Source organism: Bubalus bubalis, chromosome 23, assembly GCF_019923935.1.
Source record: "Bubalus bubalis isolate 160015118507 breed Murrah chromosome 23, NDDB_SH_1, whole genome shotgun sequence".
Classification (NCBI taxonomy): domain Eukaryota; kingdom Metazoa; phylum Chordata; class Mammalia; order Artiodactyla; family Bovidae; genus Bubalus; species Bubalus bubalis.
In genome coordinates, this window is record NC_059179.1 from 37536432 (window position 1) to 37556480 (window position 20049).

Below are 20049 nucleotides of genomic sequence, written 5' to 3' on the forward strand. Positions count from 1 at the left end.
CTTTGAGACCCATCCGCTTCACCCTGGCCGGTGTCCCCAGGGCTCACGGCGAAGTGCCCGGACAGGGGCGAGGGTCTGCTCGGGACGGGGCGACTCCAGAGTCCGGGAGCAAAGCCGGGTCCGGGACGGGGCGGGGACAGGAAAGCTACTGCGCCGGGAGGGCGGAGGCCAGGGCGCCCCAGCCCCCCGCCCCCGCTCCGCGCCGGCCGTGACGTCAGAGCCGGACCCGGTAAACTGAGCGGCGGCGGCCGGGCGCTGGGGTGGAGACTGCGACCGGTGCCGCCGGCCAGACGGAGCCCACGGCGGCCAGGGCGGGCAGCTGCAGACCACCCCGAGGTAAGGCCGACCCCGCTCCCGGCCCGCGGGGCTCGGCGCTGGGGACTGATCGCCGCCCGGACGCAGGGAGAGCGGGGCCCGGCCGAGGACAGGGGAAGCCCCCGGAGGCGCCACGCGCGGGGTTCCGAGGGGTCCCGGGAAAGCCGAGGTGCAGGACGCCTGGTGCGCGGGTGGCGCGCAGCCCTTTCCGAGCGCGCGGAGGGTGAAGTGGGCGCGGGCGGCGGAGAGCCGGGCGTGGCGGGGGATCGCGCCCCGACGGCGCTCGCCGGCGTTATTACCTCCGGAGCGCAGGTGCTGGTGAGAACGCGCTCGCCGCACGTGAGCCGAGGGTGGGACGCCGGGGACCGTCTGGGGCCGCCAGGTGAGCGCCGCTCCCCGAACGCCCCTCCAGCGGGCCGGGCCGGGCGAGCCCTGGGATCGAGGGAGCCCGCGGCCCCGTACGGTCCCTGACCGCGCGCCGCGCCCGCAGCTGAGCCCAGGAGTCATGGCCCTGAGCGAGCTGGCGCTGCTCCGCCGGCTGCAGGAGAGCCGGCACTCGCGGAAGCTCATCCTGTTCATCGTGTTCCTCGCGCTGCTGCTGGACAACATGCTGCTCACGGTTGTGGGTATGTACAGACCCGGCGTCCCAGTCCCCCGGCGCGCCCCGCTTACCCCAGCGCGGTGCGGGCAGGTTGGAGAGAATACGTTTTTCAAAAAGATGTTCCCCGCCCGAGACTGTCTCGCTTAGGCTAGTGGCCGCGTTTGCGGCTTCGTTTTCCTGGAGGTCCGGTCAAAAAACTGTGATATCAGATAAAACCCAGAACTTTTGTTTCCTCCTGATAATTTCCTGCTTCCCCTTGTCACTTTCAACGCGATAAAAAAAAAAAATTTTTTTTTAATATTCTATGAAGGAAGAGCAATTTCCAGGATTCAGAATATTATAATAATTATTACGCCCCCCGAAAAAGGTGGGTTAATAATGTGGTCTGTCACCTAAAGGAACAGTCAGCATACCTCCCTCCATAGAAGGAAGGGACATTTAAATGTAGCGACTCTGCAGATGACTTGACATGGACACATGTCAGGACTCCTATCAAGAGCAGTTTTAACTGTTGGTTTTCATCTTTTTTTGCTGTAATAGATTTTTGAACAGCTACATAATTGACATCCAGGTCTCTTAATTAGCCCCATGAACAACAGGTTTGGCACGCATATTTTCCTGAAAAATACCCCAATTTTTAATGAATAAAAAATACTTTTTAAAGGGTCATTTCCCTTGTCTCTGTTTAAGTTTTTCTCTCTGGACAGTTTTCAGAGCACCAGAGAGTCAGGTTTTCACTTCCAGAAATATGGGAGCTTTGGGGCTCATCCCAGTAGAGTAAGAAGGGCCTGTGTCCTCCTTTGTCTTGAATCCTCTGTTATACACATGCCCAAAGCTTCGATTACATCAGCTTTCTTTTCCTTTATGAAAGTCTCAGGAAGTCTTGAATTTGCCAAGTTGTATGAAACATTGCTGCTTCCCCCTCAAGTAATAGAAAGATAAAGTGAGTCTAGTGCAGAATTTCCGAATTATTACTTCCTGCAGGTTAATTTTTTTTTTTCTCTAAGACACATAATGAAATTTAGGTTTCTGTTTTCCTGATTCATTCACTTAAAGGTCTTTCTAGCCTCTTTCTGAGAAGCCCTGGTTGACCCCAGGTCAGCACGGACCAGATTTCAGATTGCATCTTTTTCCTTTCCTAAAATAGTCCTATGAAGGAGCCCTGTGAGAAGCACAGGGAGCTCTGGGGCTGGTCAGGTCTGCTGGCCCTGAGAGCTCTCACAGCCTCTGGGGCTTTGTTCTCAGAGCTTGTTGTTTAGTCGTTCAGTCATGTCCGACTCTTTGCAGCCCCTTGGACTGCAGCCCACCAGCCTTCCCTGTCCTTCAGCATCTCCTGGAATTTGCTAAAACTTAAGTCCACTGAGTCAGTGATGCTCTCTAATCATCTCATCTCCTGTCACCCCTTTCTCTTTCTGCCCTCAATCTTTCCCAGAGCTAAACAACATAAAATTGTTCAGTGTCGGTGCAGAGGTTCCCTTTCCTGAGGCAGGCACGCCACTTCTCTGGGTCTCATTTAGCATTTGACAAGACCACAGTTTTGATGGCTTTGGTCCCAGGGAAGCTTTCAGTGTAATCACCGTTGTCCTGCTCTCGTCCCCAGTCCCCATCATCCCGAGTTACTTGTACAGCATTGAGCATGAGAAAGATGCTCTAGAAATCCAGACCGCCAAGCCCGGGCTCACAGCCTCCGCCCCCGGGAGCTTCCAGAACATCTTCTCCTATTATGACAATTCCACCATGGTCACCGGGAACAGCACCGACCACCTTCAGGGGGCGCTGGTGCACGAGGCCACCACGCAGCGCATGGCCACTAACTCGTCCTCGGCCCCTTCCGACTGTCCCAGTGAAGACAAAGACCTGCTGAATGAGAATGTGCAGGTCGGGCTGCTGTTTGCCTCGAAAGCCACTGTCCAGCTCCTCACCAACCCATTCATAGGACTGTTGACCAACAGGTAGGTTATATTGTTTTGGTCAAGGAGCTAAATATTCATAATATTGTTCCAGATCATTTTGTGTCTCATTCGTTGATCAGAGTCTGGAGATCCAAATCTGGAGGGGAAATCCAGTCTCCTTCACCTTGTGTTTCCATCTTGAGTCAGTCGAGATTTCCCACTTGGTGCTCCTCTTCATTGCCACCGTGGCCATCATTGTGGGATTGTATGTGCCACTTAGCTTTATCTTCTCTTCCACCTCTGGTCATGGACTTCCCAATAGACAGCTGAAGTGGTTTCCTTCAGGGCTGGCTTGGTCAAGGCTCGTGTGGATGGCCAGGTAGGGAACGTGGCATGTGATCCATAGTCCTGCTGATAGAGGAAGCAGCTCTCTGACACTGAGGCCCTGGGCAGTGCACCTTCCCCTGCCACGTGCTGAGCTGTGTCCACGTGCACACCAACGAAGAGAATTTTTTTTCCTCAGATAATTCAAGCTGCCCACACAAGCTTTATATTAATCCAGATGTTCTGGAGTCTTTTGAGACCCAGTTTTTCTGAATAATGGTTCACATTTCCATTGTTGGTGGCCATCCAGCTAATATTTGTTTGTCTCCAGCTAAGTTGGTCCAGCTCTGCCCAGGACTTGGGGGCTGCAAGCACAGGACAGGGGGCTTGCAAAAGAGGGGAGGAGGTGTCTGTTGCAAAGAGTGGGAGCTGGTAGAGTGAGCGGTGGTGGTGGGCTCCCATCTAAACAGTGTGACCCCAAAAGCAGAGATTTGAAAAATGGTGGAGGGGGGCGGTGCCCAGAGTCCTACCTGTGAAGCAGGCTTAGACGCACAAAGACAAGGACCAGAGGTGGGAAAGAGAGCAAAAGAGGGGTCCAGAGAACTGAGGAGGGCAGGTCTGGGGGACTGGGCGGGGCTGGGCTATGAGGAGCCCCACGTGCTAGATGACAGTTGTTGCAGGAGCACTTGGGAGCCACTAGAGGTTCCAAAGCTAAGTTGAAGAGTCAGGGAAAGTGAAAAGTGAAAGTGTTAGTCACTCAGTCCTGTCCGACTCTTTGCAACCCCATGGACTGTAGCCCACCAGGCTCCTCTGTCCATGAGATTTCCCAGGCAAGAATACTGGAGTAGGTTGCCATTTCCTCCTCCAAGGCCCAGTCTTTTATTAAAATATTGCTAATCATATCGAGATGGTGACAATAGAGGGGTCCTGTGCGGCTGAGAGTGGGGCCAACTCTGGAGGGCTGGGGGCTCTATGAGGTAACGAGGCCTCGGGTGGCAGCAGGGGCTCAAAGTGACCACAGCAGGCCTGCCTTCCTCCACACAAGCGGCCCTCTGGAACAACGATTTCTGGTAGGGTACCCATGGTGAGTCGGATGGAAGCAGCTTTTCTACCTCTGCGATGTGATTTTCTGGACTGGGTGGTGCCATTGAATCCATTTTAACCCTCCCAGGCCACATCCAGCCTGTAGGCTGTGTGGCAGTGTTACCAGGCATCTGCCTAAAATGCTGAGCAGATGAATGCAGGACGCTGGGCCGACTGGGAGCCCACCAAGAGGCACCATTATTAAGGTGGCGTTCGGCATTTCGTCTGTTCTTCAGGAGGAAAACCAGGCAGACCCCCGTGGTTTACAGGGTTTTCTTTCTTTTCTCACGCCTAAGAGCACTCCTTAAAATGCATCTGGTATAATTACAGAAAACAGCTCAGGGTTTTGTATTCTGAGAAAGTAAACAGCTCAAATACTATATGGGAAAATTGAGGACATTATTGTAATAACACCTTGCCAGTCACTTGAACATGAATGTCACTAGCTGTACAGCGCAATACTTAGAAACTTGGCGGAAATGATGTGAGTGTTCCAATCTTCCAAATGTAAATGGCAAATGAAAAGCTTTAAAAAAAATCCCATTCTCGTTTCTAATGCTTTGCTTATGCCAAGGGGCGGGAGCTTGTTTAAAACCAGCGAGACTTTTGCCCTATTATATACTCCAAACACTTGGACGTTGCAGCCACCTCAGCGGTAGAGAATCTGCCTGCAATGCAGGAGACGCAGGAGACGCAGGAGACGCAGGTTCGATCCCTGGGTTGGGAAGATCCCCTGGAAGAGGGCGTGGCAACCCACTCCAGTGTTCTTCCCTGGAGAATCCCATGGACAGAGGAACCTGGCGGTCTTACAGTCCATGGGGTTGCAAAGAGTTGGATGCGACTTAGCATGCATGCATGCAAGGCTTGTGTTTGGGCCTCCTAAAAAAAATTATCTTCCAAGAGAAAACTAATTTCCTTTAGTGACCTGTGAAATTTAGTCTATTTGTATGGTGGAACTTGTCAAGAACAAAATTTTCCTCCCTAGCTGATTTCTCCCAGCTCTCCAGCAAATTTCAAAATAATCTTCATCTTCTAGCACTGCCTTGTAATGTGGAAATGGAAACAAATTTTAATATCAATGCAGGCAGGAAAAACAATTGAACAAACTCAGTTGTCCCTCCAACATGGTCATGATAAGTAATGTTTTCTAATATTTTCCAAGCCCAGTAGATATGAATTTGGGGACTTGCAGCATTTCTGGGCACTCTGCGGCTCTGCTCAGAGAAGTGATAAATATATTTCTGTTTACCGACTCTTCCCTTGTGAGCCATTGCAAATAGCCTTTTGATGTAATTTGTGCCAATCACATCCGCAATTACCAACGAGATATGTGACTCACATTTTCAGGGTTGTAAAGAACTGAGTTTAAAATAGCATTTTACACTTGGTTAATATGTTTCTGATTAAAGAGTAGTTAAAACATGAAGCATCAGATCTTGAGGAGGCTTGAGCAAAAGCTTTTGGGGGTGTCTTAGTATTTTTATAGTAGTGGTCCCCAACCTTTTTGGCACCAGGGACCGGTTTTGTGAAGACAATTTTTCCATGGGTAGGGGGTGGGGGATGCTTTGGGGATGATTCAAAGGCATTACATATATTGTGCACTTTATTTCTGTTCTTATTACATCAGCTCCAGCTCAGATCACCAGGCGTTAGATCCTGAAGGTTAGGGACCCCTGCTTTATAGCCAAAGGGGTTTGCCACTCACGAGGAAAGGATTCCTCAGTGACTCAGTGGAATGAAATTGCAACCACTCCAGTATTCTTTCCTGCAAAATCCCATGGACAGAGGAGCCTGGCTAGCTATAGTCCATGGGGTGGAGAAACAATCAGACACAACTTAGCGACTAAACAAGTCAGGAGGAGAAAGCATTTGTCCAGACTCTGGCTGATGTCTTCCTGTCTTCTGGTTCTTTCCACCAGCTTACTGTTAACCCAATTTGTACCTTTAGTTACGGAATATAAATAATATAGGTAAAATCTGCCTTTTTTTGCATCTACTTGGGCTCTCCCTGGGTGCCCCAGGCTGAATGAGGAAAAGTCCAAACAGTGAGTTGTTGGATGCAATTTTTATTCAGTGGGAGGGAGTTTAGGAAAAATCAGCCTGATCTGAGGGATCTCAATCCTCACCCACCTCCCTGGCCCTAGAAAACTATCTTTTTCCATCCCACGATGCACGCTGGCCCAGTCTCCTGGTGTCTCTGCAATGCTTCTGACAGTGGGGAAAAAAGAGACCTCTTGCATCTCCAGAGATGTAGTAGGGAGCTTGGAGCCACTCATTTCTAAAGCTTCTTGCTGTAAGCAGCAGCTACTGCTGCTGCTAAGTCACTTCAGTTGTGTAAAATGAAATACCCAACGTCACACCCATCATAACCCGTTGAACCCCCGCATTACAGTCCAGCACCCCATTGTTTGTGGTCACGATGCTGCCATGTGAGTGGCTTTTGTGAGTGGGTAACAACAGAAGGCAGCCTCCTGTCTTTTGTTTTAAATATTGGGTAAGATCTCATGTTGAACCATGAAAAAAAATATCACGATTCTTCAGATCAGATCAGATCAGTCGCTCAGTCATGTCCGACTCTTTGCGACCCCATGAATCACAGCACGCCAGGCCTCCCTGTCCATCACCAACTCCCGGAGTTCACTCAGACTCACGTCCATCGAGTCAGTGATGCCATCAGCCATCTCATCCTCTGTCGTCCCCTTCTCCTCTTGCCCCCAATCCCTCCCAGCATCAGAGTCTTTTCCAAAGAGTCAACTCTTCGCATGGGTGGCCAAAGTACTGGAGTTTCATCTTTAGCATCATTCCTTCCAAAGAAATCCCAGGGCCAATGATGATTCTTGGGAGTATTTAAATGCTCACTTTGCTGCTAGATGGTACAAGTAATTCCCGTTTCATTTCTTCTGTAGGTAGCATATTTTCACTGAATAATTTGTGACCAGATAGGGAACAAAGGACATTTTGACTACGGTGAGGGTGGTGATCACAGGCCCAGTAACACACTTTCCAAAGCCTGTGGGTGTGTGTCTTGACTTGATTGCCATCTTTGAGGCTTGTGTGACTTCTTTTCTGATTCCAGTTTAACTCTTCATTTCATGATTGCACTTGTGAGTGAAATGGAGTGGAAGGACTTATACGAGCAACAGCTGTTGTCCTTTGGCCCAGTAAGTGGACTTTAGAGGTGCACACACATAAAAAGCATGTTCCAGGGGGGTAAACAATGTGAAAACCACCTTTACGTTTCTCTCTTCCGTAAGTCAAGTTAAGAGCATGGCACCATGGTCTTCACTTGCTTAACATAAGGCTTACATAGTAGTTGTATCTTTAGACCCAAGACATTCCAAATGAACCCAATGGCTTGGGAAAGGGTTAACTCTGGGGACGGGGGTGGGGAGAGCTCCCTCCTCAGCTTGTCGCTGTCTCAGTGGTCTGCTTTTTATCAAACCAGCATCAGTGGCTTAATTTATTTCCATAGTTACCTAGTATATTTGAAAGCCAGGTATTCTTCCTCACAAATCTTAGCTCACATCTGAACGACAGGGAGAAAGCTGCAGGGCATGAAATCCCCACCAAATCGACTGTGTGCTTTTGTGGGTTTTTTTTCTCTAGCTTTAGGCAGTTGGTCTGAAGTGGGTTCTATAGCAATAAGCAGTGACCTTTTCACAAAGCGTCTCCATGGACAGGGAAATCAGCCATTCTGGGAAGGGATCTCCCATCCCAGACATCGTGAGGATGGAGAGGGTGTGACAGAGTGTTTGCTTTGAAATCAGAAGAAGCTGGCCATGGATTTGGGTCCTTCCCATGGGAGCAGAGCCCTCACGTGATCTGTGCATCAAGGAACACCTGGGAGAGTAAGAAATTCAAGACTCATGTAGCTCACTCCACACATGTTGTAACTGAAAGAGACAGACCCAGGGGCTAAACTTAAGGATTTTCTTTTATTTATGAAATGGTTGACCACAAGCTTCCAAGCCCTGTCAGACTTTTTGTGACCCAATGGACTGTAGCTGGCCAGGCTCCTCTGTCCGTGGCATTTCCCAGGCAAGAATACTGGAGTGGGTTGCCATTCCCTTCTCCAGGGGATCTCCCCGCTCCAGGGCTGGACCCTGTGTCTCCTGCACACCACTGAGCCACTAGGAAATGTAAAATACCTCTCTGTTCACTGCTGTTCACCATTTAGGAGTGTGTTGAGATAATTGCAAAGGGAGATGTCACCTCTTGTCTCCTCTGGGGCAGTTTGTTCCCTTCTCTGTCCCCTATTCTGCGTCCTTGCTTTGGTCACATACCCAGAAGAGGGAACCGAGGCAGATGTTAGCAAGCCTGGGACAAGAGCTTACATTAATCTCTGTGGTAAAGATAAACTAGTCCGTAGCATAGAGAACAAGTATTGATTGCCAGTGATAATTTAGGAACATAATAGGGTTTCGCCACTGACTGTGTATGGATACATAATACATGTAACTTTTATTGCTTTGCACTCTCTTCTAGGATTCAAATATACAATTTTTACTGTTATTCCAATTGGATTAACTGTTCCCTGATGCCCTGTGGAGATGACTGTGGGCCAGGATGACTCACGAAGGGGTGATAATGGGATGCTTGGGTAAAGGTTTGCCGCATCAAACATGGCTCGGCTCAGTATCACTTTAATTGAGATGGCATTGAATTGCGGCAGGAGGCCAAATCAGACATTTATGACTAATGTCAGTTGAGGTTCTGACCATTTAGGAGACATTGTGGGGAGGGAGAAAGGACAGTGGCCATCTGCCCACCACTCAGTGACCCTGGGGCCTTGGGCAGCTGTTCTGAGGCAGGTGTTCAGGGGGACAGGGCATTCTGAGGGTGGAGAGCCAGGAGCTGCCCATTGGGCTGCATTTGCCTTGGGGCTGAGCTCCAGAGAAGGATGCTGCCCAGCACTTGCCACTGGGCAACCCTGCCAGTGGCTTGGCCGGTGTTGAAAGCGTAGGGCACACGAGTCTGGTAGTGAGAAGGAAGCAGCAGGATCCCAGTGATACCCAAAGTGTGTGGTTTGCTCTGCAGTTGTGGCTGAGTCACAGGCTCCACCTTTGAACCTTGACTTTCTCATCCGAGATGGGGGTTTGGACTGGCCAGCCTTTGAGTTTCCTTCTAGCTTTGCCATTTGGTTCTCCAGTCATGCTTTATTAAAATCCCAAAGCAACTGAGAAACACAACAGTAGCTGCTGCATTTTTAGAGAAAAACACAACACCTGGTCTTGGTTTAAAAGAATCATCCGTAAGTGCGCAGCCCTGTGGGTACCAAGCCACCTGGTATTAACAGGTACTGTGGACCCACGTTCCACGCACCCCGTGTGAACCTTTGCTCCTGAGACTGGTGTCCCCACCAAAGTGTATACTAGTAGGGCCCGGCCTCATCGACACTCAAGATTATGCCCTCTGCCCTGACTCTGGGGCAAGTTACTTAAATCTCTTGAGCCTCCATGTAGCCATCTGAAAATAGGATTGGAGCCAGCTACCACATGGAATTGTGACAGTCACAGGTGACTCTGCACGCTTATCATCTCCAGGAGTGCTGGAGCCTCCTGCTAAGAAGGCGCTCACACCAGCTGTGTCCTGCCAGGTGACCTTGGTCAGTGGCCAGGCTGTCAACTGGATGTAATATTACTGGTATTCCAATAGCTTTGGCTTAAGTCAGTGGTTTTCCAAGCTGGATGTTGAAAGGGATAAGAAGCCTCTGTTCATTCCAGGGCAGTTGTGTGTTCGTTCTTCCCCCAGACATGCAACATTGTTCAGTTGCTCAATCGTGTCTGACTCTTTGCGACCCCATGGACTGCAAGCACCAGGCTTCCCTGTCCTTCACCAGCTCCTGGAGTTTGCTCAAACTCATGTCCATTGAGTCGGTGATGCCATCCAACCATCTCATCCTCTGTTGTCCCCTTCTCTTCCCTCCCTCAATTTTCCTCAGCATCAGGGTCTTTTCCAGTGAGTCAGCTTTTTGCAGCAGGTGGCCAAAGTATTGGAGCTTCACCTTCCAATGAATATTCATGGTTGATTTCCTTTAGGATTGACTGGCTTGATCTCTTTGCAGTCCAGGAGACTCTCAAAAGTCTTCCTCAGCATCACAGTTCAAAAGCATCAATTCTTTGGCTCTCAGCCTTCTTTATGGACATGCAGCAGTTGCTAAGAAAATAAACTGCCTGTGACTTCTCTCGGAGCCTCCTGGAAGTTTCCTTCATCAGTTTCCATTAGTGCCATGTTGGATCTGGTGTTGTGAGCAGGTTTCTTTTGCCTCCAGAAGTAAGCACAGAGCAGTCGGTTCGGGGCTGGTGGAGACGAGCAGCTGTCATTTGACGGCATCTGAACTGCAGTTCAGCACCTCGGTATCTTTCCTAGTTCACCAGATTGGTTTCAAAGCCTGCTTTGTGAGTTACAAGCTCACTTCAGGTTACAGCAGAGGAGTCTTTGCATTGGTTTGTGGGGTGGTGATTGCCTGAGAATGCGATGGTTTTATGAGGCTATTTGTTTCCTGGATGCACATGAAGCAGTTAAAAAATTATGTAAGTGGGACCAGAACTTTTAGAAAGTTCTGTTCAAAACCATATATGCCTTTTGGCTACCTGGGGAGGTTAGTAAAGTAAGTCTGCAAGGAGAAGGACTGGACGGAATGGCCCTGAGTGGAATTAGCCCTAGGACATCAGACAAGTCAGTTTTTCATACCTCATCTGTAACATGTGGAAGTGGTCCATCTGCTCTTATCACATCAGGGAGCTCATGGGTGGAAGTGCTTGGAGAATGGAGTGTAACCTTAGGTGAAGGTATTGTTATGATTTTTCATTCCAGCCTTGAGTAGAAGAGCCCTCCCAGGCTGTGTGACTGGTACTCAGGGCTCCTTGTTCCTTGTTGGGTTTCTCTCCAGGGTCTTGAGTGTCTGGGACTGGAGGAAGATGAGGCCTGGAGATGCTCAGGGCTATTCTGGGCTGTGACACAGATCTCCTCGAGGGCTGTAGCTCAGCCAGTCCTGGCCTCTGCTTTTTTGTGATTTGTTCCTGGCAGAAAGGAGGCCAGGGGGCAGGAAGCTGCTTTACTCTCATGTGCCATCTATATGACAGGGACCAACCTGCTTGCTTAATCTGCGGAAACAGGTAGGGAAAACAGGAAGAGAATGAGGGATGAAGCAAAATTTCTAAAGCACTTGTCTATGTTCCGGGTGCCCTGGTAGCAGTTTAATAGCCATGTCTCATATCATACCCTCTCCACCTCCCAGGTGGTACCAGTGGTAAAGAACCCACCTGCTAGTGCAGGAGACATAAGAGATGTGGATTCACTCCCTGGGTCAGGAAGATCCCCTAGAGAAGGACATGGCAACCTACTATCTAGTATTCTTGCTTGGAGAATCCCATGGACAGAGGAGCCTGGTGGGCTACAGTCCATGGGGTTGCAAAGAGTCAGACATGACTGAAGGGACTTAGCATTCCACCTCTGGGAAGTGGGTGGTGGTCTCTCTTTGAGCCTCAGGGGAGATCTACTTGAGTTAAATGGCAAGGCCAGGTGTCCAGCCAAGGGTGTGATACCCAGACATTGAGGTCTCCCCACCTCTCCTGTCTGCCTGGTGGCGGAGCCCTGTGCTCTGTGGTCTTATGGAGCAATTAGGATGTTGAAATTTTTGCACAGAAAACAAGGTCTGTATCAGGGTCAAGGTGAAGATAGATTTGGAAATGTCCTCGTTTCCTGATGCCTCTTAGACGTACTGCAGTTGTGTCTGCTGCCCATGGAATCTCTTGATGACCTTTTACTAGAATCATTTGATTGCAGCTGTCCCTCTGGGGAAGCTTTAGCCAAGACTCTAATTAAAGAAAGTTTTACAAAATGCTGGAAACAGGGGCTGTGTATTTGAATGTGTTCTGGGTTACTTGCCAAGATTTTATTAACATTTATGCCAGAGAAATTTCCCCTCAGAGTGGCAGTCCCTAAATGTATTCATGTTCTAAGACAGTCAAACACCAAAAGGTCACGGAGGAAGCACCAACTATATGAATTTTTAGAAAAGTTGACCAGACGCTTATCCACCAGATCCCAAAGACTAACAGGAGAAACTCAATAGAAATACGGAGCAGTCACTAGGTTCTCTCTGTGGTTCTGTTTTGCAGAATTGGCTACCCAATTCCCATGTTTACGGGATTCTGCATCATGTTTATCTCAACAGTTAGTAAGTGTCTAACATTTGCCTTCTGAGTTTGGGTCACTGGGTGGGCTCTGACCAACACCAGCTGGGAATTGAGAACACAGCTGGGATGGGAGTGGGGGTAGGTATGTTGGCAACAACTGCAGAAAGGAGTGAGGGTCTTCAGGGCGGGTGAGGTCTTCAGGGAGCCAAAGCATGATGTGATTAATCCAGAAGTACCCTCACCAAGTTAAGGGAGGCCTTTAGAAAGGTCCTGTTTGAGCAGATTTGGTCACCGTGCCAGCCGGGTCTATACTGACTGTGGCCTGGCCACTCTCTCCGCAGTGTTCGCCTTCTCCCGCAGCTACGCCTTCTTGCTGATCGCCAGGTCCCTGCAGGGCATCGGTTCCTCCTGCTCATCTGTAGCTGGTAGGTGTGGAACCAACTAAGTCTGTGCCCCGGGGGCTTTGGTCTGTGGGAGGACCATGGGCACCGCCTTGGCTGGCGACCCTTTACGAAATGAGCTGGAATAATTCAGGCAATCAAGGTATCGGTGGTGGTGGTGGGTGATGGGTTTTTGGATGTTGCTTGACCTTATGTTTTGTTGGTCTGGCAGGTGTGGGAAGACCACCGTCTGGGCTGGGGGTGGGCAGGGGTGCGAGTACTGAAGATAATTCTGTTGCTTCCAGAGCTTGGCTGTCACCGTTTCTTTCCCTGATTAGGCATGGGCATGCTGGCCAGCGTGTACACAGATGACGAGGAGAGGGGCAATGCCATGGGGATCGCCCTGGGAGGCCTGGCCATGGGGGTCCTAGGTGGGTGAGGGCTGCCGTAGAGGGAAGGGTCTATCCCGTGTGGGACACTGAGCCCCTTTGCACTCTACTGTCCTCTGTCTCCTTCCTCCTTTCATGGAGACTTTGAAAAATGGGACATGTCCTGACCTGGGTGGTCCTGGGCTCCCCAGTCCTCTCTTCCCAATCCAGATGAAAACGAGTCTTGAACAGGATGCTCTGCCAAGGTCCCTGCCCTAGAACATTCTCTGAGTTTCCATCCCGCCCGAGGACCTCCCCACTTTCTGAGCCTGCCTCCCCGACTTGCCCTGGCTGAGCTCCCAGACCAGGAACAGGCACCTCCCCTGACAGATCCAGGTCATCTGCCTTCTCTGTACATTCCTGACCTTCGTCTGGGGGCCCACAGTCCCTCCCTGTCTGCTGCTTCATAAGGACCCTGCAGTCCTCCCTGGCCTGTTTTCCTATGCATGTCTGTGCCTGGGCCTTACTTCTCTCTGACCTTTACTTGTGGGGTTTCCCTCCTAGGCTCTTGCCCATGTCTCAGGTGTAGAACCACTTAGAGGAGTTGCCAGGGTGGTTTAACACTCCTGAACAGAATATAGGGTGGTCCTTTCACATACTGTCTGGAACCAAGTAGAGGGGCTTCCCGGGTGATGCTCGTGGTAAAGAATCTGCCTGCCAGTGCAGGAGACTCAGGAGAGGAGGGTTTGCTCTCGGGTCAGGAAGATCCCCTGGAGTAGGAAATGGCAACCCACTTCAGCATTCTTGCCTGGGGAATCCCATGGATAGAGGAGCCTGGTGGGCTACAGTCCATGGGGTCACAAAGAGTCAGACACAACTGAGCAACTGAGCACACATCGCAAGAGGAGCACAAAGAAGATGGTTCTGGTCGAGGGGGTGGTCGGCAGTCCTGGGCCTGGTACCAGCCCCGCTCTGTCTTTCTTGCAGTGGGCCCCCCCTTTGGGAGTGTGCTATACGAGTTTGTGGGGAAGACAGCTCCATTCCTGGTCTTGGCTGCCCTGGTGCTCTTGGATGGAGGTGAGTGAGTGAGTCCCCTGGGACCCCTGGCCGTGACCTCGGGGCCCTCGGGCTCAGCATCCTTGTGGGCAGTTGCTCGGGGCCACACCTCTTCTTTTTCCTCCCATAGCTATTCAGCTCTTTGTGCTCCAGCCGTCCCGGGTGCAGCCAGAGGTGAGCAGCAGGGCCAGGTGGGCACTGTGGTGGCCGCATGGCCTCTTCTAACTCCTGTTTTCCCAATAGAGCCAGAAGGGGACACCGCTCACCACCCTGCTGAGGGACCCATACATCCTCATCGCTGCAGGTGGGGCTCCCCCAGCACCCTGGCACTTCCCCGTCAAGCGGGTGGGGGTGGGTGGCGAGGACCAGTGTTGGTTTTGCTGCTGGAAACATTGCTGCTGCTGCTAAGTCTCTTCAGTCATGTCCGACTCTGTGTGACCCCATAGACGGCAGCCCACCAGGCTCCTCCGTCCATGGGATTCTCCAGGCAAGAACACTGGAGTGGGTTGCCATTTCCTTCTCCAATGCATGAAAGTGAAAAGTGAAAGTAAAGTCGCTCAGTCATATCTGACTCTTCGCGACCCCATGGGCTGCAGCCTACCAGGCTCCTCCATCCATGGGAGTTTCCAGGCAAGAGTACTGGAGTGGGGTGCCATTGCCTTCTCCGTGCTGGAAATGTTGGGCTGTAGAAAAACATAAAAGGCACAAAGAGGTCACACATCAGAAGAAATGTTTTTCTTCCGTCGTTGATTTCTGACACAGCCGAGCTGCTTTGTTGTTTTGCATTTGGGGCAAAGATGTCTGAGTCACAGAGATGCCCTCCATGGAGGATTGTTTGGGGCCAAGCTTATTCGCTGTGTTTGTGTCAGCGGGCATCACTGTTTGGCCTTGAGCTTCCGGAATGGGTCCGTGGGCTCCCTGCAGGCATCTTAGGTGGGTGGTCTGATTTCACCTTGCCATCTGGGAATGGAGACCGACAGCAGGGCACTGGAGGGTGAAGGGGCGCCCCCTTTCTGCAGAGGGTGTCCTGTGCAGTGGCCAGAAGACATCCTTTGTGTTCTTAGCAGAGAGAGGATCAAAGGAAGCTGTGGGGTGCTGTGGCTCTTGCGGGGGATAATGGGCTGTATCCATCCAAGTGACCATCTTCCCAGGACCATCCCTGTGACCTGGGCCTGAAACTGCCTCGTGAGGAACTAGTTTTAGGTGGCCTGGGCCTGGACACAGTGGTCAGCAGCAGCCTTTGAGATCAGGGGAGCCGTGCAGTGTGGGTTCCCTCCTGTTAGGCTTAGGTGTGTCTAAGCAGGGGTCACAGACATGAAGGCTGATTTTTTTTTATTAATATTTAAAAATTTTTATTGGAGTATAGTTGCTTTATAGTTTTGTATTAGTTTTTGCTGTGTAACAAAGCAAATCAGCTATATATATGTATGTATATACATATATGTGTCCCTCCTTTTTTGAAGCAGGCTTGGCAACCCACTCCAGTATTCTTGCCTGGAGAATCCCCATGGACAGAGGAGCCTGGCAGGCTACAGTCCATGGGGTCACAAAAATTCAAACATGACTGGGAGACTAAGCACATCCCTCCTTTTTGGATTTTTCTTGCCATTTATGTCATCACCGAGCATTGAGTAGAGTTCCCTGTGGTATACAGTAGGTTCTCCTTAGTTATCTATTTTATACATGTATCAATAGTGTGCATACGTCCATGTGGAATCTGAAAAAGTTGGTACAGAGGATCTTATTTACAAAGCAGAAATAGAGACACAGAGGTAGAGAATGAACGTTTTCTTACCAAGGAGGGGAGGAGCAGGTGGGATGAATTATGAGATTGGGGTTGACCTATATACCCAGGCAGACTTTGTTAAGCCGTCTGCCACTGGGTTTGGTTCAGGGGGCACGCATGTGGCCCTGGTCTAGACCTTGTCTGTCAGACCCGTTGACCAAAGGGTAGTAAGCCTACCGTGGTGACCGCCTCCTGGAGGAGGCCTTCTGTGTGCCCCCTGCAAGACAGAAAACATTCCAGAGCTGGGATTCCCCTGGAGCCCTGGCTGTCAGAGCTGAGGATGAGAGATGCCACCCTGCACCTTGGGGCAGATGTGTGGGCAGGTGTTGCTGCCTGTGACCTTCCTGCCCCTGCCTCTCTCTGACCTTCTCTGACCTGTCTTGTTCCTATGTGCCCCCTGACCCGCCATGGAGGAAGTACAGAGACCCAGCCAGCACTCAGTGTCAGGCCATCACAGGTCTGGGCAGCCTGGCCAGGGGGAGGGGTTAGTTGGGAGCCTGGTGTGTCTCCTTTGTCAGTTTATGGAGATGACTGAGTGATGGATGACACAGAGAGGTCAATACCACTGAAGGAAGATTTTGTTAGTTGCATTTCCCAAGAAAAGGGAGCATGCCACACTGCTCAGGGCCACATGGGGAACTGGTTTGGTCAGGAGGCACAAAGGGGCTGGGGAAAGCCCAGGCCAGATCCTAGGGGCTTCTATGTGAATATCAGGGCAGGGTAAGCAGCTTAGGGTTGGCTAATTTCAATAATCCCAGTCTGGGTGCTCTCCTCAGTTCCCTGGGTGAATTTAGGGTGGGGAGGGGGCACTGGTGTCGTGGGTCAGAGTTGCTAAAGAGGGAGCTCAGAAGATGGGCTCTGGTTCACAGGGGAGACAGTTTGGCCCTATAGTTAATGTCAAATAGACAAATACAGAATCTAAGGAAACACAAAATAGGTGAGTGAAGGTAGTCCAGCCATTTCAATATCATTTTTATGTTCTGTCTTTAAATTTACAAAGAATGAAAAAAAAATTTTTTTTCATCTGTAAGCACCTTAATTATGGTTGCACGATGTTCTTTGAATCAGAAGTCTAGAAAATTAGAGGATTCACAGCGCAGAGCAGAGGAAGCTTTCAGAATAAAGGGGACAGCGGTGTGTGTGTGTGTGTGTTTCCCAAAGGTTCTGCATTTACAAAGGGTTCTGGTTAACACAGTGATGATGGATATTTACCCTATAGGTATAGTTGTTTAAAAAGAAAAATTCCTCACCAGCATATTTGCACCGAGTGCACTGGAATTTCAAGCAACCAGGGGCATCATTAGAAATATCTGTGTGATTGCACAAAGTGTAGGAGCCTCAGGTTGCCTGAGTCTGTGTGTGATCAGTCTGAGCTGCTGAGTGGCCTCAAGCACATTACTTTCCTAATAAATTGGGAAAGTTTAAACCTAGTGATCTCTAAGCCTTTCTCCAGTTCCAAACTTTATGACTCTGAGATGCTAGTTGTCTCAAGTACTTAAAAGAACAACCCTCCCCACTATCCCCTTGATCTATTATTCTTACAAAAGTAGATGTTCTGGATATCTGAGCTGATTGTTCTGGCTGTGGGCACATGGGATTTAGCTGTGTTTGGGAATGGTAGGGGACACTGGAGACCCCAAACAGAAGGACACTAACCCTCTTCCTCCCTTAAAGGGTCCATCTGCTTCGCAAACATGGGGATTGCCATGCTGGAGCCAGCCCTGCCCATCTGGATGATGGAGACCATGTGTTCCCACAAGTGGCAGCTGGGTAAGACTGGGCTGGGCACTTCTGATTCTAGAACTGTTGTCCCCAGGGTAGGTCTCATTATTGTAGCCCTGCTGAGCTGCTGGTGGCAGGATGCTAAAGCGATTGTTTCTGTTTGACACTTAAGGGGGTCAGTGCTTAGGTTAGCAGTGAGCTTTGGGGTTTCTTTCAACTCCAGTTTTTGCATCATGCCTGATAGAGGTGCAGTTAATGCAAAGAGCAGAAATGAGAGAGGAAAAAATGCATTCAGTATTTCCTCATGTTTCTGAAGCTGAACTATTGTATTAAATGTATGTGGATAGCAATCAAGTTTATGGAAAAGATAATAACAAGAAACTTAGTTTTATTTTTCAAGGGGGCTTCCCTAGTGGCTCAGTGGTAAAGAATCCACTTGCAGTGCGGGAGATGCGAGTTGGTCCCTGGGTCAGGAAGATCCTCTGGAGAAGGAAATGGCAACCCATTCTTGTATTCTTGCCTGGGAAATCCCATGGACAGAGGAGCCTGGTAGGCCACAGTCCATGGGGCTGCTAAAGAGTCAGACCGGACTTAGCAACTAAACAATTTTTAAAAAAATTGAAGTTCAGTTGATTTACACTCTTTTGTTAGTTTCTGATGTACAGCAAAGTGGTCTAGTTATGCATGCATGCGTGCTCAGTCACTCAGTCATGTTTGACTCTTCAAGACTCTGCAAACTGTAGCCCACCAGGCTCCTCTGTCCTTAGAGTTTTCCAGGAAAATTTCGTCCTCTAGATCTTTCCAACCCAGGGATCAAACCTGAGTCTCTTGTGTTTCCTGTATTGGCAGACAGATTCTTTACCACTGTGCCTCCTAGGAAGGCCCAAGCATATATATACATATTCTTTTACACTATGGTTTATTACAGGATATTGAGTATAGTTCTCTGTGCTATAGAGTAGGCCCTTGTTGTTTATTTATTTTATATGTAGTAATTTGTATCTGCTAAGACCAAACTCCTAGTTTATCCCTCCCCCACCTTCCCTATTCAGCAACTATGTATTTTGTCTTCCATGTCTAAGTCTGTTTCTGTTCCCTAAATAAGTTCATTTGTGTCAAATTTTAGATTCTGCATATAAGTGGTATCATTTGCTATTTGTCTTTCTCTGTTTGAGTTACTCCCTTAGTATGATAATCTCTAGGTCCATACATGTTGCTGGAATGGCATTATTTCATTCTTTTTATGGCTGAGTAGTATTCCATTTTATATATATACCACATCATCTTTATCCATTACAAACTTAGTTTTTAAGAGGATGAATTTTTTAGAGTATTTTTTGTTTATATAGTAATTCATGCTTATTGGTGGCTGTCAGCTGGTAAAGAATCCACCTGCAATGCAGGAATCCTGGGTTTGATCCCTGGATTGGGAAGATCCCCTGGAGAAGGGAACGGCTATCCAGTGCAGTATTGTGGTCTGGAGAATTCCATGGACTGTATAGCCCATGGGCTCGCAAAGAGTCAGATATGACTAAGAGACTTTCACTTTCGCTTTCATGCTTATTGTTCAAAACCAAAGTACAGGGAATGAGGAAGTAAAATTTTTTAAAAAATCTCATGCATCTTTCCCCTTCTCCCAGCCCAGTCCTCTGTGACATAACAATTTTGTGTCTTTTCTGGTTCTGTGCCATCTGTATGAAGTGCTTGAAAACCCAGCCCTTGTGAAATCTTGTTATTTACATCAACATGTGACCTCTTTTTTTCATGCTTCTGTGTCAGAATGGGTAGATTTACTTTTCACAGTTAAATTTTAATTTTTATCAAAATTGCACATGTACATAATTTTTAAGCAAAATATTATACAAGTCGTAGTGAAAAGACAGCAGTCTTTTCTCAGTGCCTTCTCATCTCCAATCTCTTCCTCAAATTTTGTTCACCCTCAACTCTTTTAGTTGTTTCCTCTGCTAATTCCTTTATGTCTCTCAATAACGTGTGCACCCTTATTTTTTGATTTTCCAATTTCTGACTTGTCCACCAGCTTCCTAATATAATAGATGAAGCTTTAATGCCATTGTTGCTCTACCTGAGAATATCAAACAAACAACTCACGTGTTTTCTCATCCTCTATTCTCCTAAAACAGTTCTCTACCAGGCTTTGTTTACATTGGCTTTCAGTGTTGACATTACTGTGACTGTGTAAATATTGTTCAAAGATGAGCCATATAGGGTTCTGTGATTATTTCCTTTTAGTGTGTGTGTGGAATCTCGTTTCCTAACCAGGGATTGAACCCAGGGCCCCTGCAGCAGAAGCGTGGAGTCTTAAGTACTGGACTGCTGGTAGTTTCTTTCTCTTTTACAAGCTGCCTGTTTTTCCTGTAGGT

General features: G+C 49.0%; 1 protein-coding gene across 3 annotated transcripts in view; it reads left to right on the forward strand.

Annotated features, from left to right (window-relative positions):
• Positions 1-206: 206 nt before the first annotated feature.
• SLC18A2 (solute carrier family 18 member A2) overlaps positions 207-20049 on the forward strand; it is a 40696-nt gene continuing 20853 nt past the window's right edge. The window contains exons 1-10 of one of the 3 annotated variants that reach the window (XM_044935239.1): positions 207-336; positions 806-941; positions 2517-2868; positions 12339-12397; positions 12698-12781; positions 13075-13167; positions 14092-14181; positions 14291-14334; positions 14404-14464; positions 17621-17716. In XM_044935239.1, coding sequence (XP_044791174.1) covers positions 821-941; positions 2517-2868; positions 12339-12397; positions 12698-12781; positions 13075-13167; positions 14092-14181; positions 14291-14334; positions 14404-14464; positions 17621-17716 — 1000 coding nt within the window. In that variant the 5' untranslated portion in view covers positions 207-336; positions 806-820. Of the gene's footprint in view, positions 337-379; positions 698-805; positions 942-2516; positions 2869-12338; positions 12398-12697; positions 12782-13074; positions 13168-14091; positions 14182-14290; positions 14335-14403; positions 14465-17620; positions 17717-20049 lie in introns of those variants that run through there. The other 2 variants (XM_006071695.3, XM_044935238.1) reach the window with 2 other exon arrangements.